Below are 26,163 nucleotides of genomic sequence, written 5' to 3' on the forward strand. Positions count from 1 at the left end.
AGCAACACAGCTCATCACCTTGAACACACCATCCCCACTGTCAAACATGGTGGTGGCAGCATCATGGTTTGGGCCTGCTTTTCTTCAGCAGGGACAGGGAAGATGGTTAAAATTGATGGGAAGATGGATGGAGCCAAATACAGGACCATTCTGGAAGAAAACCTGATGGAGTCTGCAAAAGACCTGAGACTGGGACGGAGATTTGTCTTCCAACAAGACAATGATCCAAAACATAAAGCAAAATCTACAATGGAATGGTTCAAAAATAAACATATCCAGGTGTTAGAATGGCCAAGTCAAAGTCCAGACCTGAATCCAATCGAGAATCTGTGGAAAGAACTGAAAACTGCTGTTCACAAATGCTCTCCATCCAACCTCACTGAGCTCGAGCTGTTTTGCAAGGAGGAATGGGAAAAAATTTCAGTCTCTCGATGTGCAAAACTGATAGAGACATACCCCAAGCAACTTACAGCTGTAATCGCAGCAAAAGGTGGCGCTACAAAGTATTAACTTAAGGGGGCTGAATAATTTTGCACGCCCAATTTTTCAGTTTTTGATTTGTTAAAAAAGTTTGAAATATCCAAGAAATGTCTGTCCACTTCATGATTGTGTCCCACTTGTTGTTGATTCTTCACAAAAAATACAGTTTTATATCTTTATGTTTGAAGCATGAAATGTGGCAAAAGGTCACAAAGTTCAAGGGGGCCGAATACTTTCGCAAGGCACTGTACCACAGCCTGCTGTAGCCATAGCGATGTCCCCTTCGCTGCATCCGCAGACGGCCAGCTAGGATAGACACGCAGCAGAGTAGACCCAATCAGAGAACTGTCCTTCACCTCTCACTCTCTGTGCAGCACACACAGGGTTACCAGGTCTCCAAGATGTCCTCACAATACTCTTCTCTCTCGCTATCTATAGGACAGACAGCCTACCCCTCTCACATGTGTAGGAGGACCATACCCACCCCTTTCCTAATTGGGGGAAGGAAGCAACTGTTGCCTCCTGTCGGAAGTTTGTTTGCTGAGAGTCTAAGCGGGGGTGCTTTTTAGGAAACACAGATGATGCCGGCCCACTACTCCCACTACTCCATACTGGTCACCACCAACCTCATGTAACACCTCAAATACAATACTCGCCCTTATCAGGATCTCAATGATTAAACATCAGGTTATATTTGATCATTGACGATAACCCGATGAGGGCGAGAACTGACTGTGGACTTCAGGAAACAGCAAAAGGGAGCACCCCACTATCCACATCAACAGGACAGCAGAGGAGAAGGTGGAACGTTAAGTTCCTCGGTGTACATATCACCGACAAACTGAAAATGGTCCACGCACAAAGACAGACAGTGTGAAGAATGCGCAACAGCGCCTCTACAACCTCAGGAGGCTGAAAAAAAGTGGCTTGTCACCAAAAACACTCACTAACTTTTACAGGTGCACAATTGAGAGCATCCTGTCGGGCTGTATCACCGCCTGGTACGACAACTGCACCGCCCACAACGGCAGGGCTCTCCGGAGGGTGGTGTGGTCTGTACAACGCATCACGGGGGCAAACTACCTGCCCCCCAGGACACCTACAGCACCCGATGTCACAGGAAGACAAAAAAAAGATCATCAAGGACAATAACCACCCGAGCCACTGCCTTCCATCCAGAAGGCGAGGTCGGTACAGGTGCATCAAAGCTGGGACAGAGAGATAGAAGTTGTTTTTCAATCCCAAGGCAATCAGATTGCTAAACAGCCACCACTAGCACAGAGGTGGCTGCCTACCTACAGACTTGAAATCATTGGCCACTTTAATAAATGGAACACAAGTCACTTTAAGAATGTTGACATATCTCGCATGACTCATCTCATATGTATATACTGTATCCTTCACTATCTATTCTTTACCATCTATTGCATCTTAGACTCCTGTCACTGCTCATCCATTATTTTATACTTATATATTCTCCTCCCATTCCATTACTCAATTGCGTGTATTAGGTTTTGTTGTGGAATTGTTAGATATGACCTGTTAGATACCGCTGCACTGTTGGATCTAGAAGCACAAGCATTACGCTACACTGGCAATAACATCTGCTAACCAGTTCTATTATGGCCCTGTCACACGCTGATACTGACCCACATGAGTGATGGAGCCAAATTTGACGGCTTTCAAAAAAGACCCGTTTCCACATGGTTTGGGTTTGAGTTAATGTCAAGGTGTTACTTAGATATCTTCTGAAACAGTCAACAATTTGTTTTTATTTTACTAGGCAAGTCAGTTAAGAACAAATTCTTATTTTCAATGACGGCCTAGGAACAGTGGGTTAACTGCCTGTTCAGGGGCAGAACGACAGATTTGTACTTTGTCAGCTCAGGGATTCGAACTTGCAACCTTTCGGTTACTAATCCAACGCTCTAACCACTAGGCTACCCTGTCGCCCCAATATGTTCCAATATAAACCAGATCATATCTGAAAACAGATTAGTGATAATGGTGTTCATATATTGAGAGACCTCAAAAGGAAATCAACCTCTACAATCCTGACATTCTTTCCCCGATTCCTCTGAACCACTTGTCTCTAGCATGTGTTCCTGTTGTACTGCTGTTACTGGGCCAGGTCATTCCAGTGATTCCGTTGGCCTGCCTGCCTCGTTGCTTCAGGTGGCATTGTGCAGTGACACAGCACTTGTCTATAGTGAAGGGCAGACTGCACTGACCACAGCTGTAGTGTCAACTCCACCGCTTCCTATGTGGTCTGCACTCAGAATCAGTACGGCTAGTAGTGGAGGCCTAGAGGACAGTGGAGGAATTCCCTAAGTGTGAGTGAGTGAGAAAAAGAGAGAGCGAGAGAAAGAGAGTGAGAGAAAGAGTGAGAGAGCGAAGAACATAGGGAGTTCAGACAAGTCAAATAGGAAGAAAAATATAGGACTAAAAAGGTGGAAAGTATATTATAGGGAATAAGGGCAAAGAAAAAGAGAGGGATGGAAGAGCAAAGTCAACAAGAACAAAAAATGAAGGGAAGCTTTGACTATGTACTGACTCAGTGAGCATAGCTTTGCTATTGAGAAAGCCAGGTCTGCCTACGGCGGCCTATCAAGAAAAGGCAGGCTATGTGCACACTGCCCACAAAATGAGGTGGAAACTGAGCTGCCCTTCCTAACCGCCTGCCCACTCTCATCTCTACTGGGTGAAATATCAGTGTGCATCACAGCAGCAAGATGTGTGACCTGTTGCCACACAGGCAAGCAGTGAATACAAACACCATAGTAAATACAACCAATATTTATGTTTATTTATTTGCACATTGTTACAACACCGTATATAGCCATAATATGACATTTGAAATGTCTTTATTCCTTTGGAATTTTTATGAGCGTATTGTTCATTATTTGTTCACTTTACTTGTGTTCATTATCTATTTCACTTGCTTTGGCAACGTAAACATATGTTTACCAAGCCAATAAATCCCTTTGAATTGAGCGAGAGAGAGAGAGACCTGGGCAGAAGAGAGAATTGTGTCCGAGTGGCACTGGCGGTGTCAAAGGTCACTACAGGTGGTCAGCAAACACCACACTCCTCCCCCATTTTCCATCATGAGGACTGTGGTCAGTGGCAGTCGTGGCAGAGACCATAGAGGCATTGTGAGCGACAGACCTACGGCAAGCAGCGCTGCTCCTGCATGAGTCAAGCAGTAAAAAACAGTCACTTTCTACAGAACCACAGCCTGAACTGGATGATCGGTTTGACTCAACATTCAACGGAACAGACCATAACGTGGGGAAAAGGAGGGAGAGTTTAGTTACTGGATCTGCTGCGGCCTGGAGGTGAGGAGGATGGTTATGACGACTGTCAAGGAGAACGCCTTTGGGTGTGTGTGTTAATGTGTACATTAATCCAAATGTCATTCAATCTGACAATGCGCCAGGATGTGAAATAAATCCGAAGAGACACCAGTAATAACTAGGCTAATAGGTCTAGCAACAGTATGCTATGAGAACGTCTCTGCTCAGTGAGACATTCCTGTCCAATAGACATCTCAGTGACATCTGGCAGCCAACGAGCTCATAAAGTGAGACGATGCTTTATGTTGTGGGAACCGGTGTGTTCCGTCGACACCAGGAACACCGAGATGTGTGAGGAGATGAAGCGATGCTGAGACAACCTGGGTGGTTCACTGGTGTCTGCCTGGTGGTGGTGTCTAAGGAACGCAACCGGGCTTCACAGGAACACCAGACAATCCCAGTGGTGCCTTCAGGAGAAGCCAGGGGACGGCCAGAGCAGGGCTATTTCTCAGACAGTGGTCAAAACATACAGGGAATGGAGGCCTGAGCCCAACACGGGGTGTGTGTACAACAACACACATATCACCACCAGTCTCTCATTCTCCCTCCGTCTCATCTTTCTAAACAAACACAGTAAAAAGGTACATTATGTAATAATGCAGTATAGAATGCCTGAAGAGCTCCTTAATAATAATACATAATAATAATAATAACACCTACCAGAGACTGGGAAAGGTGTCTCCTAAATGGATTTAGGTCTCATCATGTGATGTTTTTGAAGGTTCTTCCTCTTTGATGCACACTTTGTACAGTAAATTACATCAAATATGTATCATCCTCGAGTGATTAGCCCAGCATTGCTTTTACTCACATTTCTGACCCACACACCAGATAACAGTCACACCTGAGCTTAGACTAAATCGATTATTTCAGATGCTGTAATGTTGATGGGATGTAATGTTGTTTAGAGGGTAAATTAAAATAAATATATTTGTATTTATTCATTTAACTAGGCAAGTCAATTAAGAACAAATTCTTATTTACAATGACTGCCTACACCGGCAAAACCTGGACGATGCTGGGCCAATTGTGTGCCGCCCTACGGGACTCCCAATCACGGCCGGTGGTGATACAGCCTGGATTTGATCCAGGGTGTCTGTAGTGACACCTCAAGAACTGAGATGCAGTGCCTTAGACCGCTGGGCCACTCAGGAGCCTGGGTCATTCAAATGAAAAAAAAATCATCCCAATGACAAAACAAATGATTATTTTAGACATGATTTCCTTTTATCTGACCTTACCCGTGTGGACCGGATGTTTACAGATGCTGACCTGCTTTAAAAACAGAGATTGCTAGGCTATGTGGTGCACCTGACAGACTTCTCGATCATAAAAACCCCTCTGACTGTACATGCCTGAAGGTCATTTACTCTGAAATCTTTACCTGGGGCAAGAGACAGTTCTTCCCAGGTGAAGTAAACTCATGAGAAATACTGGAAGAGTGGAGGCCGGGGGAGCGGGAGGTGGGGTGGTACATAAACTAACCTGGCAAACAAAGGCAGGGCCTACTCTGATGCCTTTCCACTGACTCACAGCACATACAGCTCTCACACACTGGCACAGTGAAAGTGGCCTTTGCCCCCAAGCTGACTGCTAAGACCAAGTGAATACGAAGTGACATCAATCACGTATGCATAAAAAGGCCCCACACACCAGCACAATGGCTGGTATCAGCACAATGGCTGGTATCAGCTTTCTGAACAGCTCATCGTGGTTTGGAAATGTGACATTGGATACATTACATTGATACACCTGAATGCTATTATTAAATAATTAAAGGGTCTAAAAACTATAGATTTTACAATCTTTTACAATCTAGGTTTGTAGGACATTATAGAGTTAGTTGTTTATTTTTCTAGAACATTACTGACCATTCTGCTCCCACGACACCTGTCCATTGTAAAAAAGGACAAAGGTCGGTCCCTGGGGCTTGTGATTGGACGTCACGGGCAGGGGTATGATTCTTAAGCAGAGGTAGACCCGTTACACACTTCTGTGGGTCAATAACACCTGAATAAGCTGGAAGCAAGTAACAGTCAGAAAATATTGACATAATTGAGGCTGAAGGACAGCGAATAACGATTGAGACAGGAGCACGCAGCACAATAGTTACAAAAGGTGACATTCAATCACACACCTATTACCTAGTCGTCCAAAGTCCACTGAGCAACACGCTCCTTGTTTCCCTGCAGGGTTGGCTATTAGGGTCATATTTATATAGTCACAGTTTTCCCAACAGTGTGCAGGGGGCTTTTGGCACAAGGCATGGAAAGTCTACCAGTGTGCCACTTGCCAACATAAACATTCTCAGTACTGATCACCCCAAAATAAAAATGGATGTTTGGCTCTATCAGTCTGCTGTCTGACTGAAAAGATAAAAGTCTGATTTAAAAGCCTAGGGAAGTTCACAAAGACTATTTCTGTCATAACGCGTATATGCAAACAGGAAAGGTTAAAAAAGTATAAATAAATCAAGTAATTTCTTCCTTACAAGATGTGGAACAGTAGAGGTTGGACTCGGAAGGGAACATTATCTTTATGAGACAAAAGTGCAAAGTCCCTTCATGAGACATCATCTGCTGTTCTGTAGGCCAGAGAGATATGCAGAATTCTGTAAAATATCTGTGTACAACGTTAAACACCAAATAATGCATGCAGAGCTGATTTAGGCCGATACCCGCTAATGATCAAAATCCAGAAAAGAGCCGTTCAATTCGACAACCACCTAAATGGAAATAGATTCCCAAACCTTCCATAACAAAGCCATCAGCTACAGAGAGATGAACCTAGAGAAGAGTCTCCTAAGCAAGCTGGCCCTGGGGCTCTGTTATGGATATTCTACCCCCAGTGGACATTTATCATTGCTACAGTGTAAATATGTAAAGTATATAGTATTATTTTTTATATTACTGTTTCATTCACTTTTACACCGCCCCCACAGTTGTACTAGTGTATATATTATCATCATCTTTATTTTGTCGCACTCTCTTCTTTTTATTGATTTTTTATTTGACCTGCACTGTTGGAGCACAGCACATTAGATTTTCACTGTACCCTGCAATTACATCTGCGTCCCTATACATGTGACTAATAAACTCCATGTATCTATCTATCATCCATCAAACGCCTACACCAACTGTTATTCATGGTTCCTTGATTAATTTGTTGGTATTTACCGCCACCCTGTGGTCAACTAGGGTGTATTACAGTATTGCAGCAAACTCTCGGTGGTGCACAATTACTTGCAGTACTAGATATCTGTAGCCGACTGTCTGTGTAAAAGTTCACAATTATGGCATGTGCTGATGCAAATGGATGATTAGGTCGGGAACATGCAAAAGTAACCAGCTAAAACATTTTCCCAAGGACTTGGACTATGCAACCAGCACTCCATTCTAGCTGCAATATAAGTTTGTTTGCTTGTTAACAGGCTTTAAGTGTAGCCAAAATAACTAGCAAGGTAGCGATTTACCTAATAATATATTCTTTAAAATTATTTACTTAACTATGACATAGCTACCCAGCTAACAAACTTTAGAGAACATTCAGTTAATAGTCTCATTAAGTCATTAGCAAAACCTTTTCATAGGAATGTTCCAATGATGTGTCAAACAGAACTTACCCAGAACCCCATGTTCTCTGAATGTTCAATATTGATGTTCAAGACACGTTTCATTGGAACATTGAAAAAATATTCCAGTATCCAGTTCTGAGGGTTAGGAGATATTACATCAATGTTACACAGAAAATGGTTACTAGAAAATAAGATAAATATAATAAAACGACCACACCAGTAGAAATTCAGTTTTTAGAGCTGAAAGGTCAGATGTTGTTGCGGGAAGATTTAAAAAGGTGCAATATGCAAAAACCACTCTGCCATTTCGTGGTTGCTGAAATTGTAGTTTGCCTAATTTCAGTTTGTGACAAAACAAGCAATATATATAGTGAAATACAGTATATTTTCAATAACCCAAAATATTGTATTTTCAGCTGGTGTACAACGCCTAAATTAGAAACAGGGAGCATAGAAATAACACACAAAAACATATCTACCAGACGGGGAGCATAGAAATAACACACAAAAACACATCTACCAGACGGGGAGCATAGAAATAACACACAAAAACAGATCTACCGCATTCAATGAGTGACAGATCTATAAATCAAAGTTTATTTGTCACGTGTGCTGAATACAACAGGTGTAGACCTTACAATGAAATGCTTACTTCCAGGCTCTAACCAACAGTGCAAAATAGGTATTAGGTGAACAATAGGTAAGTAAAGAAATAAAAACAACAATAAAAAGACAGTGAAAAATAACAGTAGTGAGGCTCTAACAGAGGAGACTATATACAGTAGAGAGGCTATATACAGTAGAGAGGCTATATACAGTAGTGAGGCTCTAACAGAGGAGACTATATACAGGCACTGGTTAGTCAGGCTGATTGAGGTAGTATGTACATGTAGATATGGTTCAAGTGACTATGCATATATGATGAACAGAGAGTAGCAGTAGCGTAAAGAGGGGTTGGCGGGTGGTGGGTGGCGGGACACAATGCAGCTAGCCCGGTTAGCCAATGTGAGGCAGCACTGGTTGGTCGGCCCAATTGAGGTAGTATGTACATATGTACATGAATGTATAGTTAAAGTGACTATGCATATATAATAAACAGAGAGTAGCAGCAGCGAAAAGAGTGGTTGGGGGGGAGGCACACAATGCAGATAGTCCAGGTAACCATTTGATTACCTGTTCAGGAGCCTTATGGCTTGGGGGTAAAAACTGTTGAGAAGCCTTTTTGTCCTAGACTTGGCACTCCGGTACCGCTTGCCATGCGGTAGTAGAGAACAGTCTGTGGCTGGGGTCTTTGACAATTTTTAGGGCCTTCCTCTATAACTCACATTTCTATGTGAATTTGGTCAGGTCGCACAATAAAAGTAACATATTGCAGCTTTAAGTCAGTGAGTCATAGTTTTAGTCAAAGTATGATACATTTGTGCATGAAGTGACAAATCCAAACTGCACACTTCCTGCACATCCATGTGAATGTGTGGTCTATGTCATACAAATTATTTTCAGTCTAAGTTTCCTTTCAGGGCTGGGTTTTATATGACTGTTACCACCAGTGGCGACCCGTCATTCAGCGCAGGTGGGGAAGAGCCTGTTTTACATGTTATTTTTGGCATTAATAAGTGACACATATCAGTTCGCAAACAATGTATAAAAAAAAGTTTTAAAAGTCATTGAGTTAATGAAGCCGCATACAAACTTGGTCTCTTTTTTGCTTTCTTGAATAAGGCAGCTCCAAAATGCAGGTGTTTCAGCCTAGCTTAGTGCTTTCTGTAGGGGTTGGTAATGTTCTCTAGTTACGCTGTGATTGACTCAGTGTTCTGTCACTCATGAGGACAATCTACAAGGAGAGCTTGAAAATTCAAGTCCCTTGGGTGCTGCAATAGAGTTACATTAGAAGTGCCCATCCAGGAAGGCTCAAGGTCATAGGTCACAGATAAAATAACATCAAATCACATTATACCTACAGTAGCTTTGATTGGACTGATGTCAACATCTTACTTTCAAAATCCTCATCATCATGAATCAAGTCGACAATCTACTGGCAAATCCTTTTCAATCCTTGTCATATGAAGATAAATTATAAAGAGAAATTGCAGATAAAACGTAATGTGACTCATCGGCCATAAACATTACACAACGAGTTGGAAATCGCAAATTCAACAATGAATGGTTTGGAAGGAATCAGTGGCTCACTTCAAGAGTTGCAAAGCAATCACCGGCCTATTATTATGTGGAGTGGATGTACGGTCCAAGTTTAGGTTTAAGGGTATTTTTCCACAGCTTAAAATGATAAACATTCAACATTGGCCATGCTTGCAATCCAGCATTACTTCTGCCGCTTGCAAAACAACTGGAAACTCGAAACTGGGAAATCAAATCAAGTTTCTTTGTCACGTGTGCCGAATACAACAGGTGTAGACCTGAAGACCACTAACATCATGACTCAACTTTCTTTTTCCCCACCTAGAGTTTCCAGTTATCTTGAAAGCACCATAAAACCAGAAGAATGCCAGACTTTGATGACAAAGTTAGCCCAAGAAGGACCGCCGGGCCACCTTCCTGTTCCAAGTGAGCACAGCACAAGGTGAGTCCAAAAATGAATTGTATACTGCTGCATAAATGATGTAATATGTCAGGGAGATATGTAATCATCAAATATTGTAAGAGCTTTCATTGTCTGCATATATTCCCTCTTTATTTATACTACAGGTCTGACTGAGTGTACAGGGAGAACACTAAGATCAGCCTATGTTCTGAATTCTGTCACCGTACGAGTGGCTCAGCAGTCAAGGCACTGCATCTCAGTACAAGAGGAGTCACTACAGTCCCTGTTTCGACTCCAGGCTATATTACATCCGGCCGTGATTGGGAGTCCCATAGGGTGGCGCACATTTGGCACAGCGTCGCCCGAGTTTGACCGGGATAGGCTGTCATTGTAAATAATAATTTGTTCTTAACTGATTTAGCTACTTAAATAAAAGGTTAAATAAAAAAAAAACACTTCAAAAGTGCTGAACAAATAGTTATATTGACTATGTCCATTCTAGCTCATTAATGTCGAAATCGAAATTACGGATTGCCTCTTATCCACATTTGTTTGAGCAAGTCAGTCATATTAGCTATGAATTTTTTTAAAGGCAGTAAACGAGGCTGAACTATTTCGCTGCCAGACAACTCTCCGCTGATATCCAGGTGTAACAGGGATAAGGTGTTGGGACTGCTGGGACTCTACAGTTTGTGGGCACCGTTTGTCACCGTTATAGTCCAATTAATGTATTGTGGTGTGGCTTTGCTGGCATGAAAAACATTTTTTTCTGGTAGAGGTTGTCCCACCAAGATTTACCTGCTAAAATCGCCACTGGTTAACACCCACCAGCATGGCATTGCTTATTAAATCAGAAACAGCTGCAAAGTTACTCCTCTTCACGATAGATGAGCCAAAGAGCCTTGTGTGCACTTGGCCGCCTGAACCAGGGAGCAAATTAAAATAGAGGGTGCAAACATATGTTATTGCACCTACACTTAAAAAAAGGAAGAATTTGGTAATTTGTCAGCTTTTTTAAATATTGTGTGTGTGTATAATATATATAGATATACACATACACACATATACAGTTGAAGTCAGATGTTTACATACACCTTAATCTGTGTTTCAATGTATTTGGCTTTCACAATTCCTTACATTTAATCCTAGTAAAAATTCCCTGTCTTAGGTCAGTTAGGACCAACACTTTATTTTAAGAATGTGAAATGTCAGAATAATAGAGAGAATGATTGATTTCAGCTTTTATTTATTTCATCACATTCCCCGAGGGTCAGAAGTTTACATACACTCAATTAGTATTCGGTAGCATTGTCTTTAAATTATTTAACTTGGGTCAAACATTAATGTTTTTTGGCCCATTCCTCCTGACAGAGCTGGTCTAACTGAGTCAGGATTGTTGGCCTTCTTGCTCACACACACTTTTTCAGTTCTGCCCACACATTTTCTATAGGATTGAGGTCAGGGCTTTGTAATGGCCACTCCAATAACATGACTTTGTTGTCCTTAAGCCATTTTGCCACAACTTTGGAAGTATGCTTGGGGACATTGTCCATTTGGAAGACCCATTTGCAACCAAACTTTAACTTCCTGACTGATGTCTTGAGATGTTGCATGAATATATCCACAGAATTTTCCTGTCTCATGATGCCATCTATGTTGTGAAGTGCACCAGTCCCTCCTGCAGCAAAGCACCCCCACAACACAATGCTGCCACCCCCGTGCTTCACGGTTGGGATGGTGTTCTTCAGCTTGCAAGCCCCCACCTTTTTCCTCCAAACATAACGATGGTCATTATGGCCAAACAGTTCTATTTTTGTTTCATCAGACCAGAGGACATTTCCCAAAAAGTACAATCTTTGTCCCCATGTGCAGTTGCAAACTGTAATCTGTTTTTTTATGGCGGTTTTGGAGCAGTGGCTTCTTCCTTGCTGAGTGGACTTTTAGGTTATGTCGACATAGGACTCATTATACTGTGGATATAGATACTTTTGTACCTGTTTCCTCCAGCATCTTCACAAGGTACTTTGCTGTTGTTCTGGGATTGATTTGCACCTCTCGCACCAAAGTACGTTCATCTCTAGGAGACAGAACGAACACGTCTCCTTCCTGAGCGATATGACGGCTGCGTGGTCCCATGGTGTTTATACTTGCGTACTATTGTTTGTACAGATAAACGTGGTACTTTCAGGCATTTGGAAATTGCTCCCAAGGATGAACCAGACTTGGGGAGGTCTACATTTTTTTTTGTCTGAGTCTTGGCTGATTTCTTTTGATTTTCCCATGATGTCAAGCAAAGAAGCACTGATTTTGAAGGTAGGCCTTCAAATAAATCCACAAGTACACCTCCAAATGACTAAAATTATGTCAATTAGCCTATCAGAAGCTTCTAAAGCCATGACATCATTTTCTGAAATTTTCCAAGCTGTTTAAAAGGCACAGTCAACTTAGTGTATGTAAACTTCTGACCCACTGGAATTGTGATTCAATGAATTATAAATGAAATTATCTGTCTGTAAACAATTGTTGAAAAATTACTTGTGTCATGCACAAAGTAGATGTCCTAACCAACTTGCCAAAACTATAGTTTAACAAGGAATTTGTGGAGTGGTTTAAAAATGAGTTTTAATGACTCCAACCTAAGTGAATGCAAACTTCAGACTTCAACATATATGTGTGTGTATATGTATGTATGTATGTATGTATGTATGTATGTATGTATGTATGTATGTATGTATGCATGTGTGTGTATATGTATGTATGTATGTATGTATGTGTGTGTATGTGTGTGTATATGTATATATACACACACACACACACACACACACACACACACACACACAATTTATACATACACGACAATTTTATAAAATGGTATAATTGCACGTTATGACAGGATTTCGCAAAACAACTCGCCCCTTCGTTCCGAAATGAACGGTTTTATGGAAAATGACAAAACTTGAGTTAACACTAAATGGCGAAGTCAAAGATAGGCCAGTGGTTTCCATCTGTGGTGAAGTTTTCCATAAATGAATACTTTTGACAAATCCAACAAAACCAGCCATAGAGGAGGGGGGGGGGGGGGTATTTAAGCAATAAGGCCTGAGGAGGTCTGGTAAGTGCTAGTTCTTACGCACAACGCAATGCGGAGTGCCTGGATACAGCCCCTAGCCATGGTATATTGGCCATATAACAACCCCTGGGGCTGCCTTATTGCTATTTATTATAAACTGGTTACCAACTTAATTAGAGCAGTAAAAATATGTTTCGTCATACCCATGGTATACGGTCTGATATACCACGGCTGTCAGCCAATCAGCATTCAGGGCTCAAACCACCAGTTTATAATAGATATTAATAAGATATTAAATGTTCTAGACACGTTTCAATAAGGGAATCAAACACCAAAACAAATGCATATTGGTTCTCAGGAGGTTTTTGCAAACATACGTAGAATGTTCCTGTAACTAACTGAAACTGGACACTTAAACATCAGAGGGACATTACAGGTAACATGAAAACGTCCCCTCTCCCTAGATTTGTTAGCTGGAATATGTAACAATGACTACGTGCTCGAACTATAACGTCAGCCAGCCACATGCTAGCCATTGAAACAAAGATTCAACTGACGTTACAGAACGTAACATTAGCTATCTAAGTAATGTTAACACCACAGATAAAGTTTACACATTTCTATTCGTTTCATAGCGTGCATTCAATAGTTCAGGCAGCGTTAGTCTCACCTTGATTTGGTATTGTTATTGCTCTCGCCGGACGTCTCATCATCGACAGAGAACTTCCTCTTCTTGTTTGCCTTTCTCTTCGGTCTGTCATTCTGTTTCTCTGGTATCGAACTTTGGACCTGTGCTTCATTGGTTTCCTCCATTTGAAATGCAGAACCAGAAATCAATGTTGAAGGTGAGAATAATAGCTAACTATTTATTTAAAAATAATAAGAACAGTAGACAGATGTTTGAAATTCTTTGAATATGGCGGATATCTGAACAATGACCAATAAGGAAAGACCTGAGGTTCTCGTTGCTAGGATATATGGTTAAATGGGCGGGTCATACTGTAAACAGACGACTCTGGGCGGGGCCAGCCCCTCTAATAACAATTGGGAATGCTGTAGTACAATGAATTCGCTTCTATTATCTGCACAAAACAACAACCCTTTGACACAATTTTCCTGTTATGTTAAGCATTCACTGCAGACGGCTGGAAAGAGAGGGACGGGAGAGGCGCTGGGTGCTCACGGCCATGTCTGACTAGCGGCCCGAGGCCTATGCTTGCCTGACCAGGAATGTACGAGTACTTTGGGTTGTCAGGGAAAATGTTTGTAGTAAAAAATATTTTTTTTAGGAATGTAGTGAAGTAAAAGTAAAAGTTTAATATAAATATTTAAGTAAAGTACAGATTCTCCAAAAACTTCTTAAGTAGTGCTTTAAAGTACACACACACACACACGCACACGCACACACACACACACACACACACACACACACACACACACACACACACACACACACACACACACACACACACACACACAGTAGCTTGATATGTCCCAAAAATAATTTAAACCATAAAGTATTTATTGCTGAATTTCAACACATGGTTGGCAAACAGCTATTGCGTGCATGCATTGAAAGGTCCAGGCATCAGAAGTCATGGCGGCAGTTCACAGCTGTTGGTCACGTTCCAGTAGGCAGTCTGTCCGTAGCGGAACGCCCCCTGTCCTGGTGCTGTTACTGTGACTGCAGTCTCCAGCAGGGCCGAGAGAGTGAGGGGCTCACACAGTTCACTGCACTGATCTTTGACCTCAGTGCTCTGGGTCAGATCTAGGGCAGTACCTAGATACAGACACACACACACACAAAATATTTACATCGTAATCATCGTAATCATCATCATCACCAAAATCAATGTCTTGTGCATGTCATGAAATACCTTTTTTTATTATTTTTTTTATTTTTTATGATTTATTATTTTTAAGAACACAAGGAAGGGGTAACATTAAAGTATTGGAACATGAAGGACACACAATACAGGATCAAGACACTATCAAACATGTATCAGTCTTTCCGCAACAGAGCCATCCTTATGCGTGAGGGTGCATGTGCATGATAGTGATATAAAATACATGTCATAGTTTCCCTTTTCATGATCACAATCTTGTGAAACCCAAACACTCCAAGATCCCCCCACAGTTCCCCAATACCATTCGAGACCCCGCCCATAGTCCCCCCCCAGAAGGGAAAAAAATAAAATAATAATTCCATTCCCCACCCCCAAGAACCCCCCAATGCACCAAGAGAATGAACTAAAGAGAAAAAAGACAGGAGAAAACAGCAAACAATAATGCAAAATAAATAAATAAATAATAATACATTTAAAACAAAGGACATCATGGACAACTGAAATCATAACAGCAATGCCAACTGTATATGTTTGTGTGTATGTCTGGCACTATTACATGTATGTGTGTGTTCTTGTATGTGTTTATTTGAATGAGAGTGTGTGTATATGCACGTGTTTCTTACACCTGCACGGCATCAGCCTCAGGCAAACTGGCATTCAAATGTACTTTTATTATGTTTTATTTTGATTTTTTTCCCTTTATCTTTTGACCATCATTCTCTCTCTCTCTCTCACACAGCAACTCCACTCCCACTTGTCTCCAATTCCACATACCAACCCTCAGCTTCCCTCCGCCCATCCTATCTCTGCTGGCCACCCACTTCATGTTTCTACGCAACACATATCTTTCAACTATGCCATGATGTTTAACTTACAATTTCAATCTATCTAATCGAATAGAATCTACAGATTGCATGTTGAAGATAAATACCTTTACTAAGGGTATTAGTATATTAGTAATTGACTGACCCGGTCTCTCCAGACCTCCTAACAGTACTATTTCTAGGGTCGTTTAGATCAATGCTATGCATTTTCAGCCATTCCTGAACCTGAGACCAGAAACAGGCTACCTGAGGACAATACCAAAATAAATGCTCTATTGGTTCTGTATCCTCACAACAAAATCTGCAGAGCTTCGATAATTTTAGGCCCCAAATATTCAACATGTGGTTGGTGGCAAGAATTCTATATAATAATTTTAGCTGAAAAGCACAAAGTCTTGAATCTTGCATTGTTTTATATATCAACTCATACACCCTTTACCATGGAATCAGTACATCAAAAATCTCTTCCCAGCTATTTTGCAATCTGTATGGCACAGTTGTCAACATCCTGGTCCTCAAATGAAACTGGTATACTTTCCTACTTCCGCCAAGTTTGATCCTTTATTTTGGGTAGACAGACCAGTTCCCTACCTCCTCCCGCTGCTACCCGCCTCCTCCATTTTTGGGGCAATGCTGTAATCAATTGGTTGTACTCTTGGATTGAGCAGATCTTCCCGTACAATTCTGATAACTCCATGAAGGACATAACTCTACCATTACAATTTACAATATCATTTAAGAACAAAATACCCTTTTCAAACATCTTTCCCATAAATACAGGTATTTTATCAACCAGCACATTTCAGTTCAGCCATATTTGTTGAAATATTTGTTCTATCTTTTCAGGGGGATGAAATTGAAATTGTAGCCAGCTCTGCAATGCAAGGAAATACCTTCTTGCCAGTTGTCCCTGTCTGAAAACGTTGACCTATCCTCAGAGAACTGCACACAGAGACTCGTTTGCACCCATGATGGAGCTCTGTGGGGCCACAAAGTGCTGCCATTCATCAGCATCCCTAACTATACATAGTAATGGAGAGCAATATGATGTTTCAAATGATTTGTGACAACAACTCAAGACCACTCAACTCTTTCCCAGCACACCCACCTGCTGCTCCGCTTGTTGACATCTCTTCTCATCCCAGATGGCAATTTAAAAGGATGTTTCAGAGGAGGCAACCCACTCAGACGACCCCGAATGGCTTCAAGCCTCTGAGGGAACAGCCAATTGATCAATTTAAGAGCATTCAATATTCAAGATTTCCACATTACTCTTGGTTTATGATCAGTCAGGCTTGGGGGTTTTGCTCAACATCACATTATTTTTTTTAATGGCCTCTGACCTTGGCGGGGGCGGGGGGGTTGCCTGGCAGGTATTTAGAGGGGCTGTCACCCTCCTTCAGGTTATGGAGGTCAGGCAGGGGGTTGTTGGCTATGAGTAAGGCTGTCCTGTCCAGGTTGGCCTCCGAGGCCTTGAACATGAGCGCCACTCGATTCTTATGGCGGCTAGACTTCCCTTGCCCCTGAACCTCCAGCAGCTTCTGACACTCCATCCTGTCATTAAACGCCTGAGAGAGGGAGAGAGAGAGAGACCGAGAGAGAGAAAGAAAGAGAGTGGAAATCTAATCTAAGCAAGTATCTAGAAATCTACTTGTTGGTTTTTCATTCATGACTGTTTTTATAGACAACAAACAGAGTTTGCATTGGTTGAATATCTTATAAAGATGACACAGGTCAGGGTTGGTAACGGTGTGTGACATTGTGACAGGATGTGTTCTGTGTGTAGTATCAGGGAAACCTTGATCACTGAGGGCCCGCCAATGGCTGTCTCCATTATAGCCAGTTTGGACTCAGACTCCTCCCTAAGAATGTTCCAGATCTCTTTGGAATCAAGGACTGTTACAGACATATTGAAAATATGTCAAACGTCATCGACTTCAACACACAATACTGCTCATTAGTACTGTCGTCTGCCTACTGTAGTCTGCCTACTGTATCAAGGATAGCAGCAATGTAGCAAAACCCAGATACAGATAAAAATGTAATGGTTGGTATTGTGTTTCAGAGCATGAACTCGGTCATATATTTGCATTGTTAGAAGGACTCTCTCACCTTTTGCTTTCTGATAGATCTCACGGGCCTTTGGAGCAATAATCTCATCCTTATTCACTGGCTGGAGGAAAGCCTTATTCCCTAATGGCCTGTAAATCAATGCATGGACAATCTCACTACAGCCAATTCATATTGCAAACAATAAGCATTATAACAACAAAATCAAATCATTTATCAAATAAAACCGTACTTTTTGGCCTGCATGGAGAATTCAAAAACAAGTTGCGACAATGAGAATACTGACATTGTGATTCAGAGGCTTAAGTGAAAGCAGTTCCATCATATTTAGAATGCAACAGTTCATTCTACAGGTCTTTGGTGATGTCATAGTGTACTGTAGAACTGTAATGTAGAACTTTGCATTGTTGCTGAAACACCCCCAAAGTTGTATGTTGTGACATCGAACCAGTAATATGCTAGGTTGAAGATACCCAGGTTAGGAGGATTTCTAATATCCCATAAAGCTTTGCGTAAATGTGGAAGATGTCTAAACAAACAGACCAGCGATGCTAGTTATCAACTAGAATAAACATCAATCTGTTTAATTTCAAAAGCTTACGCACATGAGTCATTACCTATTTTGTCTTCAACCTAGCCAATACGGGCTCCACAGGAGGCTGGTGAGGGGAGGATGGCTCATAATACCACAGGTTTGATGTGTTTCATACCATTCATTCCATTCCAGCAATTACAATGAGCCTGTCCTCCCCAATTAGGGTACCACCAGCCGCCTGTGAAAAGCTCACCTACGGGGTTATGAAACACCCATACAATCAGGAGATAGGTAACACACTGGGAGCATTGATGTCTGTTTGCATTTGACTCATATAAGACCATCAAGGTGAAAGAAAAAGTGTACTACTGCAGTGCCCTAGGCCTAGGGCAACGGGAAAGGTGCAAGGACAACTAGGCCCCATTAAAACCCCATTGATTTGAGGGAAATAGCTTGTTACGGAATAATGGCAGGTTTTAAAATAATGATATGAGTTGAAATTACATAGTATCTCAGCTAAAAATCATGTCCACAGAATGACCTCTGGTCAAATCTGTTCCTCTGTAGCATTTGAATGTGGAGAGGCACTTATTTTTCTTCCTTCGCCTCCTCCTCTTCCTCTCCCAGTTCAACTGCATTCTCTGGGATGGTCTCCCAGTTCAACTGCATTCTCTGGGATGGTCTCCCAGTTCAACTGCATTCTCTGGGATGGTCTCCCAGTTCAACTGCATTCTCTGGGATGGTCTCCAAGTTCAACTGCATTCTCTGGGATGGTCTTCAAGTTCAACTCCATGATCATGTTTATACTACAATGCTAACTACCATCAATGCCATCGCCCACACCTTTATCTAGACCCAACAACACACTAAATACACTGAATAGATACCGGTTGTGCACAGCATGTCTCGTCAGATCCGGGGAGTGACATGGTAACACAGGCGACAGAGACGCCCGAGCAGAGATATGATAAACTTCCACAACTTGAAAATCTTATTGAGAACATCAGGCTTCCTTGGAGCTCATTCATCCCACATTACAGAACAGGAACTTTCCCGATTTAATTAAGATTCTGCCCTCAGTTGACTACTGTGGTTCTGTGCGGTGTCTGGTACAAGTCCTGCAATAAAATGCCGTTCCTGTTTCCATTATCATGTTATAAAGTAAGTGTTGGATTGTGTTGTGTGCTTCTAGGTATAACAGTGATTAAATCTGTTGTGAGTGAGGGTATTGTGAAATGACTTGTTTTGATCCCTTGAGCTCTGATAACTTTTATACAGAGCAGAGCGGGGTTATATAGGGTTACATGCAGGTGTACAACCACGGACACAAATATAATAACATACACACAGGAAAACGTAAGATATCAATTCAGTTTCATTGAACATTTATTCAATAAACACTTTAAAACTGTCCCACTGGAAATGAGCTCCCGTCCAACTCATTTCGATTCCAGGATCTGTAGAGCAGACCCTGTGACACGTACAATATGAACATCCATCCAATTCATTTCCTGTCTGCTTGACTGTAGGGTTGACATGTAGACACCGTGAAGACATTGAGGCATTGATCCCCAGTCATTATAACCGATTTCAAATGGTGCTAGAAGGCTGTAAGGGGCTCTAAACACCAGAAGAAATCAGTCATCCTTTAAAGGGGAGAGAGAGAGAGAGGATGGCTCTAGTAGACTGATTGACACTACCAGAGACCCAGTGCTGTTCTCCTGTCCCCAAGAACACTGATTTCAAATGGTGCTAGACACTGAGAACATTAATCTAAACCACCATGTGAAACCAGCCTCTGGGGGAAGACTTTCCCTGCCGGACAATAGGGATGCAGTGGACGCGCAGCAGTAGCAAATGATTTTGGAGGACACTTTGCTTATTTCTCTTTGGCCGTAATGACAAGTAGAAACTCTGTGTAGCAGTTGTGACACGGATGACAAGTAGATTTACAAAGACAGTCCACTCATTTGGCTCAGCATTTTATGATTAACCGTAAACAAAACACCAACACAATAAGTATCCGTATGAAGTGATCTGTCAGCACAGAAAGTGATCGTGACAGTGCTTTGCTTTCGCCGGAAGTCATTCTGATGAATGCCGTTGCCATGGTAGCCCAGCTATGAGGACAGCTGACCGGTGACATCCTCCTCCACACTTCAGACCCTACCCCTCTTAACAGGAGCGCTGTGAAGAACTGCAGTAACCTTATACAAACAATACCGTTATCTTTAGACGCTATTCTCTTCACATCAACATAAAGAAAACATAACACATTACAATATTAGACAGTATAGGACAATGATACAATTTTGTATGCACAATTCAAGACAACAATCCTTATCTATCAACACCTGTAACAAATAGGTAACAACTATTTGTTATCTAACCAGTCTACTAGTCTTCTATTCTGGAACTCATCCAACAAACAGGAACATAATGTTACTCATCTACCCACCTGACTGTTGTTCTCAATGCTCAGCAACCGCTCTGCCAACCAAGGGTCCTGCGAAAACACAGAAACACCACATGACCACAGAGTGTGTGTTTGGACAAACACTCCACATCCATGAGTAACCAAACAAACTACTCTCACAGCCACGAAACACTAGCCGTGTTATTCTACCTGTTTTACAGTGCTTGCCTCATAGCCTTACAATAGCTTCCTTATTGTGTCCTGCTTACTGTACCTGTCCTGCAGGTATCTATGAACACGGTAGGGCACAGGCTGCTGTCCATGTGACAGGGTGACACCACTCTGCACCTCCCCGAGCCCTATTTCTATTTACAATGGGGCTAGTGTTGACGATAACATCATGACCACACACACACACACACACGTCTTTCACGTAGGGCGTGGCAGGTAGCACACACACCTGTGTATCCCACCTGATCTTCATTATATCACATTCAGGTGGAGGAATGTACAGTGAGTGAACAGATCACAGCTGGGGTGTTCAGTGTCGGAGAAAACGACCGGGACACAAAGAGCTCTGTGCTGTGTGATTATGAGAACCGGGCCAAAACACTTAAGTAACCATGGCGTCACCATGACAACACAGCTTAATAGCAGTTGGTCCCAGAGGTTCTCACAGTCAATCACAGGTGTCTGAATGCTGGGTGTTGGATGACCTATAATGGCCATATAGCATAGTATATGTCAGAGCATGTTGTAAAGAAAGAAAACAGTTGGATGGAACAGTATCATCACCACGTGACACGTTTCTACAATCCTGCCTTTGGACACCAGGGGGCAGCATAACATCTCATAAACCACACAATACTTTGTCACCCACCAGCACCAGTCCGCGGCATGGTAGGGAAGAGGAAAGAGAGAAGCCAACCTCAAACCTAACAACAATAACACCCTGTGGGATGAATGAATAAGTAAGAGACACGTTTCATCTCTACCGCTCTCTTTCTCTCTCACCCCCCCCACGCCCCCCCCATGTGAAAGGAGCCCTTGTGGAGCGCTGGCCGTTGCGCTCTCCCAGGAAGTGACATGCAGAGACAGAGACTCCCACACACCGGCCCGGCAGGCCCTAGCTGCCGCGGGTGACGGTGATGTCACTCAGGGTTTCAAAATGATCAAGAAAGAGAGAGAGTGACGATGGTGTGTTTATATAACAGCCTGGAGGGGGTGGTGGGATCATTTTCCTGAAAATTATATGAGATTCCTTTTTCAGGGAGAGGCCGGCCTATTCGTATGCTGGGTAGACTAGCATCTTTCTTTTGTCCAAACTTGTATGGGCACATCTGCCTTACGGAGCACCTATTTCATGAGATTAGACTTAATCTTATACACATCCAAAAAAGTGACAGAAGGTTATTCATTTGTTAGTTTCAGAAAAGGGTGGAAACGGTGTGTGCTGCAAGTTGTCAAACACACATAAACGCCTCTGTGGACGTGGGGTGACTGTGAGAGGGTAGACTATGGTCAAGGTGCATAAGAGGAGGATGAATGATAAAAGGAGATGGGGGATGATGGAGGGTTGACACTGATGGACAGGATGTTCTCATCATTACACAGGAAGAATTACTCACTGCTAGTATGATATTCAGACGACAAGGTTACCCCTCCTGCCGGATTTGGAATTACTTACCTACGGTATGTTTGTGTGTGTGTGCGTGCGTGCGTGTGTGTGTGTGTGTCGATACGTGTGGGAGGGTAAAGGGACTATGAGTCATCAGTCAGAGCATCTTTCCCACCTTCATGACAACACATCTAATATAATGCAAATCAGTCATTTGATAAATGTGAGAAACACTGTTCTGATGGGACTCACTATAGCGGAATAGAGAGGACACACTGCTGAGGTGTTAAAACAGTGAGTCATCCAGAGCTTTATGAGGCCTGATGACTGACTAAGTTCTCCTGTCTTCTACAGGCAGCACGTCAAACCCCTCTATCCCCCTGGGACGACATCATCACTGACCTGAACGTATCCTTCATTCCCGTAAATATAGCATCTGAGCCATTATATTGGCATAACTGTTCCAGGAACTGTGTAGCGGAATGCAGTGCTGAAGAGGCTCAAAGGAGTGACTGGCATTTCAGTGATTAATAGCTTCTGACTACTGATTAATACTGTAACGACCCAGGGTCGTTACAATACCTTCCCTCCTAGTCTTTTCAGAGCCCCTGGAAATTCTGGCTTAAGTCCCTTAATTGGATTCCTGATCAAGAAAGTCAATGGAAAGTCAATGGGAGAAGCTAAAGGAGGAGGTTGCACATTGAAACAGATCTTTCATGATAGAGAACACAGCCAACATGCACAGGTGTCCATGATGTGAATATTGGGTGTGTGTGTTTCTGTGTATGCGTGTGCACGCGTGTTAATGTGCGTAGGATGTTACAAAACAAGAGTGCCAACTGAGTAATGATATTGAAGGAGACTGCAGCCCCGTCAAAGCCCCTGTGCTGTACAGTATGTGAACCGTGACAGATGACGCCATACGTTCAGTACAGATGTGGTGATAAGGCATTAAACTGGATGATGGGGCCATTCTCTGAGGGCCATTCCTGGAGTTAACCAATAAAGACCCTCCATTACTGGATAAGTGTCTCTGTCAGTATCTCTTTCCAGATGATGCTGTTAAGCCTAGCATGTATCGCTGGGCTCATGTGTGTGTTAATGTGCATTAGCACGTGAGCGCTAGCTGCGCTATGGGTTCATGCATGGGCCATGCAGAGTAATAGGCAGTACTGATGGCAGGTATTAGCCCCTTGTGTGTTTGGAGCTATGCTAATGGGAGATCAGTGTGATGGAGGGAGAACAGAACATCCATCATGGTTGTGGAGTAAGTATACTATCTAACAAGCATCTATGCAGTAAGCGAGGAATACAGTACAGTGCCAGACACTTGAATGACACACACACACACACACACACACACACACACACACACACACACACACACACACACACACACACACACACACGAAAATAAGCCCACGTCCTAAGACATGATTTAAGAGTTCCTGGCTCTTCAGAACACACGTAAGGCAGGCTGACGTTTCTCCATAACCCTCCAAAGTATTTTTCCACTGTCAGAGAAAAAAAGGACAATAACAAGTGTGTCTCCTCGCTTTCTAGAGAATCTTAAACATCTGGCTTTGTTTGGATCCTGTTCCGGGAACGGGACGAACTTTGGTCCACTTTCTGTGCCACTTTAAGCCGGGAGGACACGTCTTTCACGGAAACAGATAAACAATCTTAACAGCCTAATTGGAGGAGGGTTAAAAAATAGCCCTTGTTTTTCTGCGGATGAGACTGAAAGGCTCTGGAAATGTGCGAGAGGGAAAAACAGAGGCTCTCTTCACCTCCGGCTCAGGAGCAGGCTGCCAGGAAGCCAGAGAGGGATGAGTAGGCCATAGAGAGAGGGGGAGGGGGGGCAAGCCAGGAAGAGGGGGTGTGTTGTGGGGTTCTAGGTGACGTGTGTGACCCCCAGAGGGGCTGGATGACGGCAGGGTGAGTCACTAAACCCGGATGACGGGTGGTAGCAGAGATTATGAGGCAGTCAGGGCTGCTGTGATCAGCCTCCTGTTTATCTCCACACCTCCCAACTGACAGGGTGTGTGTTTGTGTGTGTGTATCGCAAGAGAAGGGAAAGGGGGGAACCATCCCCCTCCTTGGAATTAAGCTGAGACAAAACTCACACATTTTGACAAAGTGGTTCACGTTTACGGTAAACAAATTATACACAGATGTGCTATCGTAATTTGATCACTGTGTTGTCACAGAGAATTTTGCATTGCAACAGGAAATGCAAATTGTAGTGTATTCAATGTTTAAAAAGGCTTGTTAAATTTGTAATTTCCGCTTTAAATTGTCAGACTTAATAAAACATTTTTTAAATGAAACAACCCCTCCAAAAATGTCCATTAATTACAATTTACATAATAATTCACATTTCCTGTTGCTGCAGGATTATTTTTCATTACATTCTTAGTCTCTGACAAACTTCTACCGCAGCAAACTGAGGACTGTTATTTTTTTACTAAAGTGCTTAAATCCATTTGCTTTCAATTTTGACACAGTTCTCTACAGCCCACAAACACTGAGTCACAACAACACTCAAATGTCAGGAAGCAGAATGTCTGTCAACATGGTGGCAAATAACAAAAACTCCACACACACACAGACATACAGACACACACACACACACACAGTCCAAAAAAAATGACCGCAGGCGCACTCCCTGTTGGCCCATCGCCAAGGCAACTTCCCAAAAAGAGAGCTCCTTTTTACTGTAAACTCATTTTCCAGGAAACCCCAGCCGGCTTCAACAGCAGCCACGCTATGAATGTACAACATTGTTTATCAAGAGAGAAATCTTCAAGTTCAGACATCTGATAGTACTGTGTGGGCGTGTGTTTGAGTGAGTGGGGAATGGTAGATGATTAGGCAAGAACTTTATGTCATGGTCTCCAGAGAAGAATATATAATTTCTCTATCGTTGGAAATGCAGATGGAATATGAGCCAACTATTTTTGACCTCCCCCCTCCCTCCCCACCTCCTCTCTCTCAGGTGAATGCCAGCACCATAACGGTTCTCCTCAAAGACACCCAGTGTTTGCTTGCTGGCTCACGGCCAGTCCAAAGCCCTCTGAGTCTGAGCACTTCTCTCTTCCACCTCTAGAACCAACGCCAGTACATCTGAAGAGCATTCCTCAGGCTCCTCTTCTTCCCTACAAATCGTTCCTCAGGCTCCTCTCCTTCCCTACAAATCATTCCTGACGCATCTCTCCCACGCTACAAATCAACGACTACAGGAAGGTTTTGATCTCTGCCCGCCTCAATATCTAAAGGTTCAATCACTCTGTGTCGCAGTGCCACGAGAGAGAGAGAGAGAGAGAGAGAGAGAGAGCGAGAGAGAGCGAGAGAGAGAGAAACGCTCGTCTTCTTCTTCCGACAAGGAGTAAGAGATATCAGACCAACTTGCAGCGTGGTAAGTGTTCATAGCTTTTAATATGTAAAACTGAATACTACAAAATACAAAATAACAAAGTGAAAGAACAAACGAAAATCGACACAAACGAAACAGTCCCGTGTGGCACAAACACTAACACGGAAAATAAATCACCCACAACTCAAGAGTGAAAGACAGGCTACCTAAGTATGGTTCTCAATCAGGGACAACGATTGACAGCTGCCTCTGATTGAGAACCATACCAGGCCAAACACAAAAATACCAAATAATAGAAAAACTAACATAGACAACCCACCCAACTCACGCCCTGACCATACTAAAACAAAGACATAACAAAAGAACTAAGGTCAGAACGTGACAGAGAGAGAGAGAGCCATAGGTGACACTAGCCATAGGTGTAAGAATATCCACGTCCCAGAATGTTCTTTTGC

The 26,163-nt window shown here is 42.6% G+C and overlaps 1 protein-coding gene across 1 annotated transcript in view; it reads right to left on the bottom strand.

The window, feature by feature from the left end:
• Positions 1-13,935, bottom strand: part of LOC135515882 (neuroepithelial cell-transforming gene 1 protein-like) — a 37,985-nt gene extending 24,050 nt beyond the window's left edge. Inside the window, exon 1 of the mRNA XM_064939698.1 lies at positions 13,693-13,935. Coding sequence (XP_064795770.1) covers positions 13,693-13,835 — 143 coding nt within the window. The 5' untranslated portion in view covers positions 13,836-13,935. The remainder of the gene's footprint in view (positions 1-13,692) is intronic.
• Between the last annotated feature and the right edge of the window lie 12,228 nt (positions 13,936-26,163).

The sequence above is a fragment of the Oncorhynchus masou genome, chromosome 27, assembly GCF_036934945.1.
Source record: "Oncorhynchus masou masou isolate Uvic2021 chromosome 27, UVic_Omas_1.1, whole genome shotgun sequence".
In the NCBI taxonomy this organism is placed as follows: Eukaryota; Metazoa; Chordata; class Actinopteri; order Salmoniformes; family Salmonidae; genus Oncorhynchus; species Oncorhynchus masou.